At 43.9% G+C, this 13,877-nt stretch overlaps 2 protein-coding genes across 12 annotated transcripts in view; one reads left to right on the top strand and one right to left on the bottom strand.

The window, feature by feature from the left end:
- The window catches only part of TP53BP1 (tumor protein p53 binding protein 1), a 69,598-nt gene extending 62,666 nt beyond the window's left edge, over positions 1–6,932 (top strand). For all 11 annotated transcript variants that reach the window (XM_082450063.1, XM_082450060.1, XM_082450061.1 and 8 more), the window contains 5 exons: positions 610–825; positions 4,701–4,795; positions 5,332–5,531; positions 6,037–6,182; positions 6,578–6,932. In XM_082450063.1, coding sequence (XP_082306189.1) covers positions 610–825; positions 4,701–4,795; positions 5,332–5,531; positions 6,037–6,182; positions 6,578–6,765 — 845 coding nt within the window. In that variant the 3' untranslated portion in view covers positions 6,766–6,932. The remainder of the gene's footprint in view (positions 1–609; positions 826–4,700; positions 4,796–5,331; positions 5,532–6,036; positions 6,183–6,577) is intronic.
- A 718-nt stretch (positions 6,933–7,650) lies between these two features.
- TUBGCP4 (tubulin gamma complex component 4) overlaps positions 7,651–13,877 on the bottom strand; it is a 47,217-nt gene continuing 40,990 nt past the window's right edge. The window contains exons 14-18 of the mRNA XM_082450093.1: positions 12,333–12,510; positions 11,642–11,776; positions 10,082–10,198; positions 9,318–9,457; positions 7,651–8,706 (exon numbers count right to left, since the gene is read on the bottom strand). Of these exons, the coding sequence (XP_082306219.1) occupies positions 8,694–8,706; positions 9,318–9,457; positions 10,082–10,198; positions 11,642–11,776; positions 12,333–12,510 (583 nt within the window). The 3' untranslated portion in view covers positions 7,651–8,693. The remainder of the gene's footprint in view (positions 8,707–9,317; positions 9,458–10,081; positions 10,199–11,641; positions 11,777–12,332; positions 12,511–13,877) is intronic.

Here is a 13,877-nt window from a genome sequence, read left to right as displayed (position 1 = left end):
TCTTCTCGAGGATTTATTGGGGCACTCCGAGCATGGGTGTTCTGGACTGGCTGATTCACTTACCTACTCCCCGGTGTTGGAAACTGGGGCAGTGGAAGCAGGCTGTTTTGATATTGTTCCATCAACATGTAAAAACACTTTATTACAAAGTTCTGTGCACTGTTCTGGTGAGGGTCAGGGATCGGGTGGGAGTATCTGCTGGGGACATTTCTTGGTGAACCCACTTTTTCAAAGGCTGCTTCAGAATATCACATATCCTGGGGAAATCAGGGCACTGGGCAGAGAAAGTGGGCTGAAGATTTCCAAACATTTTTCACTTTTACTTTATCTTTGTATTAGAATCACCTTTTCTGCAGATGACCTCAGAAGTATTTGGTTTGGCTGTATAAAAACAATACTAGCTGATTTTCACTTATGAAAATAATGTATACATTGTCATGACTGTAAAACTTAAATACATAGAACTTCTCTGCACTGCAAACTTGTTCCTAGGTTGTTGGCCATAGGATTGGTCTTTGGTTTATAGCTCAGAAAAGTTCATCAGGACACTGCCTGCGCATCCCATCGTGCCCAGGAATGGTCTGTACCCTGTGCCTCTGTCCTTCCCAGGTGCAGTGGGGGCAGGAGAGTTTGTGAGCCCCTGTGAGAGTGGAGACAACATGGGTGAACCCTCTGCCCTGGAAGAGCAGAGAGGGCCTCTGCCCCTCAACAAGACCTTGTTTCTGGGCTATGCCTTTCTCCTCACCATGGCCACAACAAGTGACAAGTTGGCTAGCCGCTCCAAATTGCCAGATGGTCCTACAGGAAGCAGCGAGGAAGAGGAGGGTAAGGCCCTAAGAAGCCCTGGGGGCTCTAACACGTGTACTTCCTTCCTTTCCATTCACTTTATGAACCATCTGTAGAGGAGGAAGGGCAAGTGGCAACTGGAATCATGGTCAGGGAAAATTAATTTAACCCTGCTTCTTGGTTTATAGACTATTCTCACAGAATTCCTTTTAGTGATCAGTTCCTCAAAACAATCCTGTGAGGCAGATGGGAGATAGATGTTACCCATTTTATAGACACGGAAACAAGCTTGGAGAGGTCAAATAATTGCTTTTTATCCACAATAATGGTAGACTTGGGACTTAGAACCCAACGTTCACTTTACCTACTACAATCAATCATCCACGTCAGTCAGGTTTCTGAATGCCCTGCCATCCTTCCCATTTGTGTTCTAGGGGCTAGAGTGAAGTTCATTCTTTTGAGGTCTGTGTGTAAGACTGGGAATGTGAGGTACCCAGTGTCCCAGGGTGATTTCAGAGAAAGAGCCCCTAGGCCTTTTCAACTCTTGTGTTTCAACCTTAAACTAAACCTACACATTTCTATGTTGTCTGTTACTTAGGGTTTGAGTAGACTGCAATGGGGAGAGGTAGAAATTATTTGAACTGTCTAAAGAGTGTGTGATCTAGGAGAGAAAACTGGGCAGGTACAAATATACATTGTAATATAAGTGACTGACAGCAGTGCAGTACCCAAATGTGTCTGCAAAGACTAACAGTCCAAATGGAATGATGTTCTACAAGTTAGAGTTCTGACTAATGCTGAGTCTTGCAAGAGGGAATCGAATCAGGGAACATTGTTATCATAAAACAGCACCAACTGCAGATCTGTGATGGTTGGCGCTTCAGGTATGTGGATGATTTTCTTTTTTTTTTCTTTTAAATTTATTTATTTTATTTTTGGCCGTGTTGGGTCTTCATTGCTGCGCACGGGCTTTTCTCTAGTTGGGGAGAGGGGGGCCACTCTTTGCGGTGCACGGGCTTCTCATTGTGGTGGCTTCTCTTGTTGCGGAGCACGGGCTCTAGGCGCACGGGCTTCAGTAGTTGTAGCACACAGGCTCAGTAGTTGTGGCTTGCGGGCTCTAGAGCGCAGGCTCTGTAGTTGTGGTGCACGGGCTCAGTTGCTCTGCGGCATGTGGGAATCTTCCCAGACCAGGGCTCGAACCCGTGTCCCCTGCATTGGCATGCGGACTCTTAACCACTGCGCCACCAGGGAAGCCCCTGATTTTCTTAATTAACCAAAACTATATCTCACCAGCTACGGATATGTGGAGATCTGTTCAGGGACATGGGAAGGGTGGTCAGGGAGTTGCAGTTGAGGTTTATACTATCTGGAAGGTGCACAAACAGTTGTGAGTATTGAGGCTTTAGGGTGTGGGAGCAGGTGTAGAGTGGGGGGGGGTTTCAAGATTAAGTGTGGATCAGGCCTAGTTTGTCAGACAGAATTCAGATAGGTACAGTGGGAATTGAGGTGTGTGAGGAGTTTCCTAGCCAAGAATGTAGTTTGACTTTGATCATAAGGGATTGGGAGTCCCTTGAGGATTCTGTGAAGAGGTGTGTCATGGTATCAAAACAGTGTTCGTGGTCTGGTTTTGCTTTCACAATATTGATGGACTCTAGTCTTTATTCTTCAACACACTCCTAGCCCTTTCCTAGACCAGGACTTCACAAAGCAGCTCTATAGATGTTTTATTTGTTGATCCGTACAGCATGTCTAAGAAAGCTGGCTTTGGTATGAAATGCAGACTGTCAAATTCCTTAAAAATCTGTGAGCCTGTGTGAGATTTAATAAACCCCTCCATTCCCCTTTGCAGATATATCAAATGTTTTTAGTCCCATTCTTGTAACCATGAGTGAGGGGAGGTAGGTTTTGTCTAAATGAGGAGGAATTTGGACAGTTTTTTAGAGGGATCTCCATGTTTCTTATGGAAAGTATGGTTATGGTGAATATGTCTGCTTTATGTTGCTCCTTCATCCTTAGACATTGCCCCAACAGTACCAAAATCCTTTGATATTTTTGGTATTTGAGAATGTTTAAAGGTTCCTCTATCTCAAGAAGCCCGAGACGTATGTATTAGAACGGTCCTCCACAGAATTACAGTTTTTAAGAAACTATGTGGTATATCGCAGATAAATGGGAATCTCTTTTATTTATATCAGGAGCTCAGTAAAATATTTGAATCAATCTTGTGAGACATATTTAGTAACAAGTTAAGAATATGGCACCTAGTCTTGTTAGGTGGCACACCATCAGGGACCCATCAGCCACAGGGATGGACTCCAGAGTTAGGTTTTAGTACCTTCATCCTTGATTTAGATGATGGAATTAAAAACCTGTTCATTTTAGCCTCTGGTTGGCAGGGCCACTCACGAAGTCAAAAGTAAAGAAAATTCAATCCAAACTGAGAAAAATTAGAGAAAGGGACTGCCTAGACAGGGTAATATTTGATTACACAAATGCAGGAAATATAGATGGGGATTAAAATCTAAACAGGTTGGGACTAGAAACGGTCCTGGATTAAGTTAGACATAAAATAGAAGTCTTGAGGCAAATAAAGACCTGTGCGGGGCCTTGGCAGTGACTCAGCGGTAGAGTGCTGGTACTGAAAATTGTGGCATGATATATTGATATGGGCCGAGGATGCCACGGCAAAACTGAGAAATAGTCTTGCTGTATTCTGAGTTTCTTATAACCATTTAGAGTTTCCAGTTTGAGCTTTCATTTTGAGAAGAATGTGGAGGATGCTGAGTCAAGAAAAGAGCAATGAAAGTGAAGAGGCTGGCCAGTCAGACCTAAACAGAGGCCTGAGTTTGGGGCATCAGCTCTGCCTGAGCAGCTCCAGCAGCAGGGAGGGCACCAGAGAGCAGGGCGCTGGGCAGTCTCCTCTGGGGGTCTGCTCCAGCAGGTTTTACTACCGGTATGAGGGGGAAGGGAGTGGTCCTGGCACTGCACTTTTATACATTTGGTTGGGTTTTTTATTGGTGATAAGTTCATTAGAGCTTAATTTCTCCAACTTCCTAATTAAATAAAATCTCTCTTTTTTTTAATGTGTTATTTATATATGAGAGGAGCAGCTGATGAGAAAACAAGCTCAAATTAGATATTGGTCAAAAGAAGCAATTTCTAATTGCCTAGGGTCATTACAGCTTCAGCCTCGTCTCTCATAACTTCTACTTCACCCTCAAGACTATAGAGCAGTCATTGATGTTCAGCGTCCTGAGGTACTTCAACACCATCAAAGGTAGATAGTTTTCAATAAAAGGTTGAATCAGGATTTTCTGGCTAACGTTCACTTTAATTAGTTGAATTTTAGAAACCCTATTTTCTTTGAGCATTTTGGTTTATCAAAGATTTAGTGTATAAGGGGGTAAAATGCTGATGAAGGGCAAATTTGAAGGCTTTATTATAAAAAGTGCTAATCAGTCATTCTTCATCTCCACAGAAGGCAGAATTAGAGGAAACAGGCTTAGTTTGCAGAAGGAGAGATTTAGGGTAGACATAAGGAGGAACTTCCTGATGGTAAGGGTTACTCAAGTTGGAGTACAGCACTGTGGGAAGTGGGCGCTGGTCCATCCCTGTGCACAGTCCCATGACTCATTCTTAGTGTAGAAACCTTTGATGTTTTCAGATGTAGGACCTGCCTCCATTTCTCATCTTCCCCCACCCCTCCTGCTCTTTCCCTTCTTTTGGCAGCATTTTATAGGCCTCAAGACAGATCTCTTTCTGACCCATGGGGAAGCCCTTCACCTGTGTCTTTGGGGTACAATGCTGTGGAGACAGCTGGGGAGTAGAAAAGGGGGCAGTAAGAAGCAGGCATAAAGTAGCAAATAAAAAACCAGCTGGTAGTAACTATTATCGTGGTTATGTCTCTTTAATAGAATTTTTAGAAATTCCTCCTTTCAACAAGCAATACACAGAATCCCAGCTTCGAGCAGGAGCTGGCTATATTCTCGAAGACTTCAATGAAGCCCAGGTGAGGAGTTTCTTTGTGTAGATTCCCAAAGGGGCAGTGATGAGAAGAGTCCACTTGCTGTACCGAGAAGGCGGCTGATAGGGGCCGGGGACAATGGATACAGTCGCTAGAGATTTCAGGAACTGGGAAACTGCCAAAACATTGTTGCATGAAACAGAATTTTTACTGTGTACAAGGAAGAGAAGTTAGAACCTTGGGTTACTTAATAGCTGTGGTTCTGTTGCTGGGACAAAAGCAGATTAAAATTGGTGTTTAATAGCAATCCCTATTACAGTGTTGGCTAAATACTTGGGGTTTGGTTGTCCCTTGAGGATTTAGGCCCCTAGAAAGCTGCAGGTGAGGCAGGGAGATTATCTAGGGAAGCTACTTGGGCTTTTTAGTGAGAGAAGAGGCCTTGGGCAGAAGGACAGACTCAGTCACATTTTGGGTAGTATATGGAAGTGTTCAGATCTGTTCTCTATGACTCATTAAGGCTGCTATTCAGGGGCTTTCCCCAGAAGTCACTAGACCCACGGGTGCCGTTCCTTTTCTTCCAGTGTAATACAGCCTACCAGTGTCTCCTAATTGCGGATCAGCATTGTCGAACCCGGAAGTATTTCCTGTGCCTTGCCAGTGGGATCCCTTGTGTGTCTCATGTCTGGGTCCATGATAGTTGCCATGCCAACCAGCTCCAGAATTACCGCAATTATCTGCTGCCAGCTGGGTACAGCCTCGAGGAGCAAAGAATTCTGGATTGGTGAGTAGCTGAGAGCCCATCTAGAACGGCAGACAGGAAGACAGCAAGCTTCCAGAGGGGGAGAATCTAGGAGAGTAAATATTTCTAGAAACTAGAATGATCATAGGATAAATTACAGAATTTGAGTGGGTTTGAGATTATTTTAGCAGTTCATCTAGTTTGTTATCCTAGAGTATATTGGTTAGGGACCTTTTGGAAACGTGTGAGATTTTCATGTAGATTCAATATTCTCAGCTTGTTTTAAGCAACACGTTTAAAAATACAGGCTCAGGAGCATGATTTGGCTTATACTTGGCCTCAGGAAAAACATGGAAATCAGAAGGGGTAGATGAGAAGGTCAGGATCCCAGAAAAGACACATCATTCAGAGAAAGAGGGAAGCGGGGGGGGGGGGGGTGATACCCTAATGCAGGGCTATTGAAAGCAGTCAGCTGTACCTGCGTCCCTTTGCAGAAAGGCTGTCATTGGCTATTATCTGTCATGCTGTTTCTCTGACTCCTTCGTAGGCAACCCCGTGAAAACCCTTTCCATAATCTGAAGGTACTCTTGGTATCAGACCAACAGCAGAACTTCCTGGAGCTCTGGTCTGAGATCCTCATGACTGGGGGGGCAGCCTCTGTGAAGCAGCACCATTCAAGTGCCCATAACAAAGGTACCTGGAAAGTGTGTGTGTGTTGTTATTGCTCCAAGGATGTCCATGACCCGTGGCACTTAGGCCTTGTGGTCTAAGTCTCAGTCCTGATAGGGTGACCTTACCCGTGTTTCTAAGAGAAGAAGAGTACCACCTTCAAGAGGTGAGCCAACATGAGTGACGCACCGGGCTGTTTATGCTTCTCCTGGTGTCCACTGGTATACCTGCTAAACTCAAGGCCAGCACATAGTGATTGTGACTTTTCACTTTTGGTTGTGATCAGTGCCACTGTGTTTGACATGAAGGGCTTTAGTTTGGGCAGAGCGGGATATACTGGTGAGAAGGCTCATCTGTCTTTTTACTGGAGGGCTAAATTGAGTCTCCTTTCCTCACTCACCTTCCCCTGCTTCCTGCAGATATTGCTTTAGGGGTATTTGATGTGGTGGTGACGGACCCCTCGTGCCCAGCCTCGGTGCTGAAGTGTGCTGAAGCATTGCAGCTGCCTGTGGTGTCCCAAGAGTGGGTGATCCAGTGCCTCATTGTTGGGCAGAGAATTGGATTCAAGCAGCATCCAAAATATAAACACGATTATGTTTCTCACTAAGGATACTCGGTCTTACCGGTTTTATTCCCTGGTGTTGTGGAGACTGTGTTTTAACCAGGTTTTAAATGTGTCTTGTGTGTAACCGGATTCCTTGCATGGATCTTGTATATACTTTTATTTGCTGGACTTTTATGATAAAATAAATGTTGAATCTCTGGTTGTAGTAACTGGGATTTCTTCATCCATTTCTTTGAGCTTAATCATCTCAACAAGTAGCAAGACAAACATAGTACCTTCTCTGCAGTTTTCAGTGGGCTTATTCACTGTAGAAGGACAGCTAGCCAAGGAAAATAACAAGGAGTGAATTTTTTTTAAGTTTTCTGTGGTATCATTGTCAAAAGATTAACCTGGGCTGTCTAAAATTCAGCACTTTCAAAAACCTGATGTTACAATAGGCCCAAATTTATAGTTGTGGCAGAAGTTGAGTGGGATTGGGCACAGCTCTTTTAGTTTTCTGGCAATGAAAAAAAAAAATCTCTCTTTAGAGTTGAGCTCACTAACAGCTGACCTGTGGGTACTGTACTCTCAGAGCCAAAAGGGAAAAGGACCAATTGTTGTGAAAGGGTGGTGACTATAAACTGGACGACTTGCTGCAAGGATAAACATGAGAAACAGTGATAACACTTGGAAATGTTTGTTAGAAGCTCTAGCCAGAGGTCCAAAATTTTATTACTGTTACTGTCACAGTTGCTGGAAGCTGTTCCTTCTGTACTCCTGGCATCATCCCTGTTGATGTCCTCTCATTCTCTGAAGTGGGCTTAAATATCTTTTTTTTCTGCCAAATAGTAAATATTTTAGGCTTTGTGGGCCATTTGGTGTGCCACAACTACTCATCTTTGCTACGACAGCATGAAAGCAACTGTAGACAATAGGTAAGCAAATGAGTGTGACTGTGTCCCAATAAAACTTTATTTACAAAAACAGGTGGCTGGCCATAGTTTGCTAACCTCTGCTCCAGAGGAAGCAGTGGAAGGGGTCATCTTTAGCTGGCAATTACAGGGAATAAGGGTGTATAAGTATGTGGTGGAAGATGTAGAGATGAGGACCAGATTGAGTGGCTACACACGAGGCCAGAATGCTGCATTCTTTTTCAGTTTGGAGGGGGTAATTCAATGAATATTTTGGTTCACACTGATATGAGATTGATGGTTATCAGTGATGGTTGGGCCAGATTACTCCTGTGGTCCTTCTAAGATGGGATAATTAGACCTGCATCTTTCAGTATTGGAAATCTAACAACTTTTTTTCTTAAGGACCTTTTTTCTTTGTTAAAAAATACTTTGAATACATTGCCAATAGCCAGAATTATTACCCTCTTACCAATCTGAAATAATTGGAAGTTACTGGTAAAATTCTTCAGATTCACAGTTTTAAAGATCCTTAAGGATAGGAGACGCTCAGTTTTAATTTCTGAAAGAGGAAAGGAGGTCTGTGGGGTGTGGGGAAGCCTGTCTTACCTGGTGCCTTTCTTGCTCAGTGGTAACATCCAGAATTTGACTTATTAATAAATGTAATTCCTTTTTCACATGAGCCATTTAACGTTCTGATCTGTATAGCTTACTGCTGTGTCTCTCCCAGTTTGAACAGTACCTAGGCACATAAGTGCTCAGTAAACGAAAATATCCGACGAATGTTCTCAATGTAACAGATCCTGCATGGTCAGCAGAGGGAGGGCTGACGCCACAAGTCCTCCTTGGTGGATGAGTTAAGAACTCCCCTAAGGTGGGGCAGGTGCCCCTTCCACATGGGAAGGAGGGGGGAGGATTTGTATCCATGGATGTTCAATAACTGCTTCTAGGAGAAAAGGTAGAGCTTTTCCAGTAGCTGCAGACATACATACAGTGTCTGGCCAGAGAATGGGATGTTTGTTTTGAATCTTCTGTTACAACGCAGGGGATTGACTGACTTAGTTTGTGGACCAGAAATTCTCACATCCCGAAACTGCAAAAGAAAAAAAAGAGTTGCATCAAAATATCATGCTTTCCCCAAGATTTTCTTCAAAGAAATATGAATCAGGGCAACCTGTGATCTAGACAATCTCATCTTAAAACTCTTCTTGCTAATAAAATCACTTAGGAGAAATCTGCTTGACATTTCAGAGGGAAAAAGCAGAATAATAAATTGCTTTTTTGAATGGGACAGACTTCTGAGAGAAGACATCTACCACTGAGTCTCACTACTAGATTTTTAAAAAGTTTGGAGTGAGAAGGAGCAGTCCCTTCCTTTCAGAGGCAAAAGCTGGGGGGCAGGGAGGCTGGGGTGGGGGACGCTAAGGCTGCACGGCCGGTTCGCGTCACGCTAGGGACTGACGCCCTGCCTCAGCGCCAGGAGTGTTGGTGCTTTACTCTGATGACGACTTTGACTGCAAAATAATCTTCACTGATGATCAGACACAGCCCTTTCTCTGCTGAGCCTTACTTTCCTTGTTTATAAAAGGAGGGTATTTGGACTAGATGATGGCTAAAGTCTCCTTCCAGCTCTGGAATTCTACAACTCATTACAAATCTCCACACACACAGTCCACTGAGTGCCCCAAAGGCGGCTGTTCCTACCTGCCCAGAGTGCCACCAGCCTGGGTGTAATATTTGTTATAATCTAGTCGTAACAGTAGTTGAGCCAAATCCGAGTTGATCTGATGATTGCGAACACTGGAGAGAATCTTGAATAGGAGTGAAGACTGGCGGCTAAAACCCTGCAGAGAGAAGGACTCAAGCTGTCATTCCTCTTAGACTTACCAGCTATCCATGTGGAGTGAGGGGCAGGGGAGATTCCCTGGAAAAGTCTTGCTGAAAATTCTACAGTACCAACTGGCCTTCCCCATTCCCATTTCTGTTAGCTCCTAAAATGACTTCTTCATACCGAGTCCACAGAATGCATGACTTCCTATGAAAGTACTCTCATACTCAGTAGGAATTTAGCAGCCAGCTTCAAATTAATATATTCTGTTGTGTACTGGGGTTGGGGAGAGCCTGTGTTTTCGTTACAGGCAGATAATTATAATCTCAGTGAAATAGAGGGTTAGTTCAAGGAAGTAAGGAGGTTGGATGTTAGAAAGTAAGAACAAAGCCAGTGCATATCTGGTGGGCTGAATAAACTATTCAGGGCTGAATTATATTTGAACGCTCAGGCAGCACATAATTATCTGCTTTAAAAACCGATACCAGCATTTTTTATCTTTGTATCTTATTATTTCTGTGTGTATGTATTGGGGAAATGTTTTAACTGACTCAGAGGAAAAGATCACGATTTCCCATCTACAAAACCACCCCTGTCCTTTGGACAGGGCTGCTTACTTCCAGTGGCCAGGCTGACTTACCTTCACCAGGATGCTCAGCTGGGCGGCCCCACGTTCATCCAGTGGGCCCAGGTTCTGACTGACCAGCGAGCAAAAGCTGTGGCAGAGATCTAAGATTTCATTCAGGCAGTGAAACACCTAGCCAGGAAACACAGTTGACATTAGGAGAAAAAGGAAGATACGCCTGTGAAATTAAAGATTTGGGAAAATAAGAGCCAACCTATTCCCATTCTCTACATCTGACCTCAGGAGAGACAATGCAAGTCCTGCCAGCCCCTCAAAATGCAACGTGTAAAACACTCTTCCCTTCCAGGCAAAGACACTGTCATTCTTAGTCACCCTGCACGAAACCTCCACTCGAGCCACATTAAACTAGTCGTTGTCTCTGGGACCCACCGAGTGTGCTCCCACCTTGAGCTTTGCTTTCAGTGTTGTTCCCTGTGCCTGGGATACTCTCCTTAATACCAGCCTGAGTCCTACTCCCAATGGCACGCTCCCTTCCCCACCACAGCCTTTAGCGACCCCTTGCTTCCCTCTCTTCTATATTATCTGTACTGTTTACTTGGCGTTTGTTCAGGCCGTCTGTGTTGTTACTGATCTGTGATGTATGTAAGTCCTGTTTCTCCAACTAGAGTGTGAGCTCCTTAAGGGCAGAGCCATGACTTATACCTCTTTGTATCCCCAGTGCCTTGCATACAGTAAGCACTCAATAAATATTTAATGACGATCACCTGCTCTGATATTCTGTTTTCCCCACGGATGCACTCATACCGTACAAGGACAGTCTACCTGTGACAGTGGTTCTTGGTTGTTTTCAATTCACAGAACCCTTTGGAGTGGCATCTACAGAACTCACTCTCCCTTAAAAATAACAGCCCCAAATACCAGAACAAAAGAGTGTGGCACAACTGAGGAATAACAAGTAGCTCCCGTCAAAGATAAAGCATAACTGTTCTATTAGAAACTACAAGGGGTCATTTTCATCTTCCTGCTTTTTCATCCTTGAACTGGAATCAGCTTGTGAGCTTTCAAAGATTGGTGCCTGGGTTCTAATTTAAGTGCCCTGGGTCCTAGATTCTTTTAAAGCTCCCAGATGATTCCCGCGTGGGTCCAAGGCTGAGAATAACTTCCCTGAGGGAGATACACAACATACGTACGTACATATGTACACACACACACACAGAGGGAGACACTGCTCTAGTTGTCTGTGAAAACAACTTACAAACTGGTCGATCCTGATCCACAAGATTTCTAAGAAAGTAAATTCTACATGCTTTTCATTAGTCTTTCTGTGGTGTCAGAAAGGTTTTTAAAAATTTCTTTAAATCCTTCCTTCTGAGGGTTAAGCATATATTCTTTCATCTGTAGCTGCTCACCACATCCTATGATATAGTATTTCAGAAATTCAAAGACATTTAAGTTCTGTTTTAGTATTCCCTCTTAGTTTTGCTTTATAAGTTGTTAAAAATGTTTAAAGACAGAGATTGAAAAGTTGCTTAATGATAGTTCCATATCCTGGCAAGTGCCTAAGGGAACAGTCAGGCTAGAAGCAGTCTGAGGAAACCAACCAGCCCTACTTACAGGTTTCAACAAGATAAAGGACTGGGCCAGCAAATTGCTCAGGAAGTGGTCGTGAGCCAATCGGATGCTTTCAAAGTCTCGGGTAGAATTGATTTGATGAAGCAGCTGTGAGAACTGAGATTCCAGCACGTCAACCTGGTAGACAGTTGCACAAATAATTTTAGTACCTTGCATAGTCTAAGTACTCAAGAACATCAGATGCCTGAGAGGATGAAACAGAAACTCTTTGCCCCCACTCACCTCCCTCCTATCCAAGCCCCTTTAAAGCTGAACTAAGACCCCTTTATGTTGCCTCGCCTTGTAGGAAGTCATCTGCCTACTTCCTGACGGCCTCCAATGTCTTGGCAGATCTCACCCCCCACAGCCCCATCCCCCTCACGCCACATCCCCTCCGCCGACTGACTTGGTTCAGTCCTATGGGATTCCAGAAGTTACGGCAAACTATAAAATAAGGGTCAACAATAATTAAATACTGCATTGCTGATAAGGACCTCAACTCCTCGTTCTCCTTCATCCACTTATTTCCACTACCCTCGAAAATGCCCCCCAAGAAACATGCCTAGTGATACAATCCATGAATCTTCTCAAACTCCAGTTTTTCACCAAATGCAGGATTCCTCTTCAATGACTCCTGCCAACCTCCTGGACTCTTTATCACACCCCTTCCTTCTACTCATCCCTCGACACAGACCTGGAGGTAGTACTGAAGATTATCCACCAAGAAGGCCATGTGATTTCTTAGGCGCCACTTGACTGCGTCGGTCTGGTTGGACTTGAGGTGCTTGCGCTGCATCTGTAGGGCCCAGCAGTGCTGCAGCTCAGCTTGTACCCGGCGCACACTCAGCAAGTACTTGAAAACAACATTGTACCTTGACAGAAACACCAGACTATTCAAGATAAAAACTTCACCCCCCTCAAGCCCCACCCACGTGACAAACCCTAGGACTCTGTGCCACCCACTTCTCCCCAAAAGGCAGGAAGGATATAAGTGTGGCTAGAGATGTGAACAGATAAACTGGTTTATTTATATGATGGAATACTGCACAGCCATTAAAATGAATGAACTTCAGCTGTACAACATAAAATAACTCCTAGCAATATGATTTTGAATAAAAAAGGGAAATTTAAAAAGATTACATATAGCCTGATACCTTTTTTTGTAATGCTTAAAACAACTAAATAGAAAAAATATATATACTTTGGGGGAATGTATATAGATGTCATAAAACTGTGTGTAAAAAGGATAGAAGGGACTTCCCTGGTGGCACAGTGGTTAAGAATCCACCTGCCAACACAGGGGATATGGGTTCGAGCCCTGGTCCAGGAAGATCCCACATGCTGTGGAGCAACTAAGCCCGTGCGCCACAGCTACTGAGCCTGCACTCTAGAGCCCACGAGCCACAACTACTGAGCCCGTGTGCCACAACTACTGAAGCCTGTGCGCCTAGAGCCCGTGCTCTGCAACAAGAGAAGCCACTGCAATGAGAAGCCTGTGCACCACAACGAAGAGCAGCCCCTGCTCATTGCAACTAGAGAAAGCCCATGCGCAGCAATGAAGACCCAATGCAGCCAAAAATAAAATGCATATAAAACAAACAAAAATAAATAAATTTTAAAAATTAAAATTAAAAAAAAAAGGATAGAAAACATGGAATTTAGGATAGTGGTCACTTAGGGTTGGGGGAGGTAAGGGGGCAGGGCTGGGAAGGACCACACAGGTAGATGGATATTATTGTCAGTGTTCTAGACTTTGTTCTAAAAGTGGTTCTGTGGCATTTTTGTGTGTGTGTGTGTGTGTGTATGAAGGATGAAGGAGGGCCCTGCATGGACAAATAAGAGTGTGTTGGGAACCAAGGATTTTGGTTACTGTGATTCTCTGTCCCTGAAGCCCACAGAAGAGGAGATAAAATTGAGGGCTCTGTGGGGGTGGGGGGGGGATAAGTTAGGAGTCTGGGATTAACAGACACACACGACTATATATAAAGTAGATAACCAACAAGGTCCTCCTGTATAGCACAGGGAACTGTATTCAATATAATAACCTATAATGGAAAAGAATCTGAAAAAAAAGAATCATATATATCTATATGAATCACTTTGCAGTACACCTGAAACTAACACAACATTGTAAACCAACTATACTTCAATTAAAAAAAAAAATCAAGGGCTCCCCGCACAGAGCTCTAGGTAGCTGCCTGATACTGAGCCCTGTACCGAGAAGATGCATGGGAAGAGC

The sequence above is a fragment of the Balaenoptera physalus genome, assembly GCF_965194825.1.
Source record: "Balaenoptera physalus genome assembly, chromosome: 2".
Classification (NCBI taxonomy): domain Eukaryota; kingdom Metazoa; phylum Chordata; class Mammalia; order Artiodactyla; family Balaenopteridae; genus Balaenoptera; species Balaenoptera physalus.
This window is presented reverse-complemented; position numbering and strand designations above follow the sequence as displayed.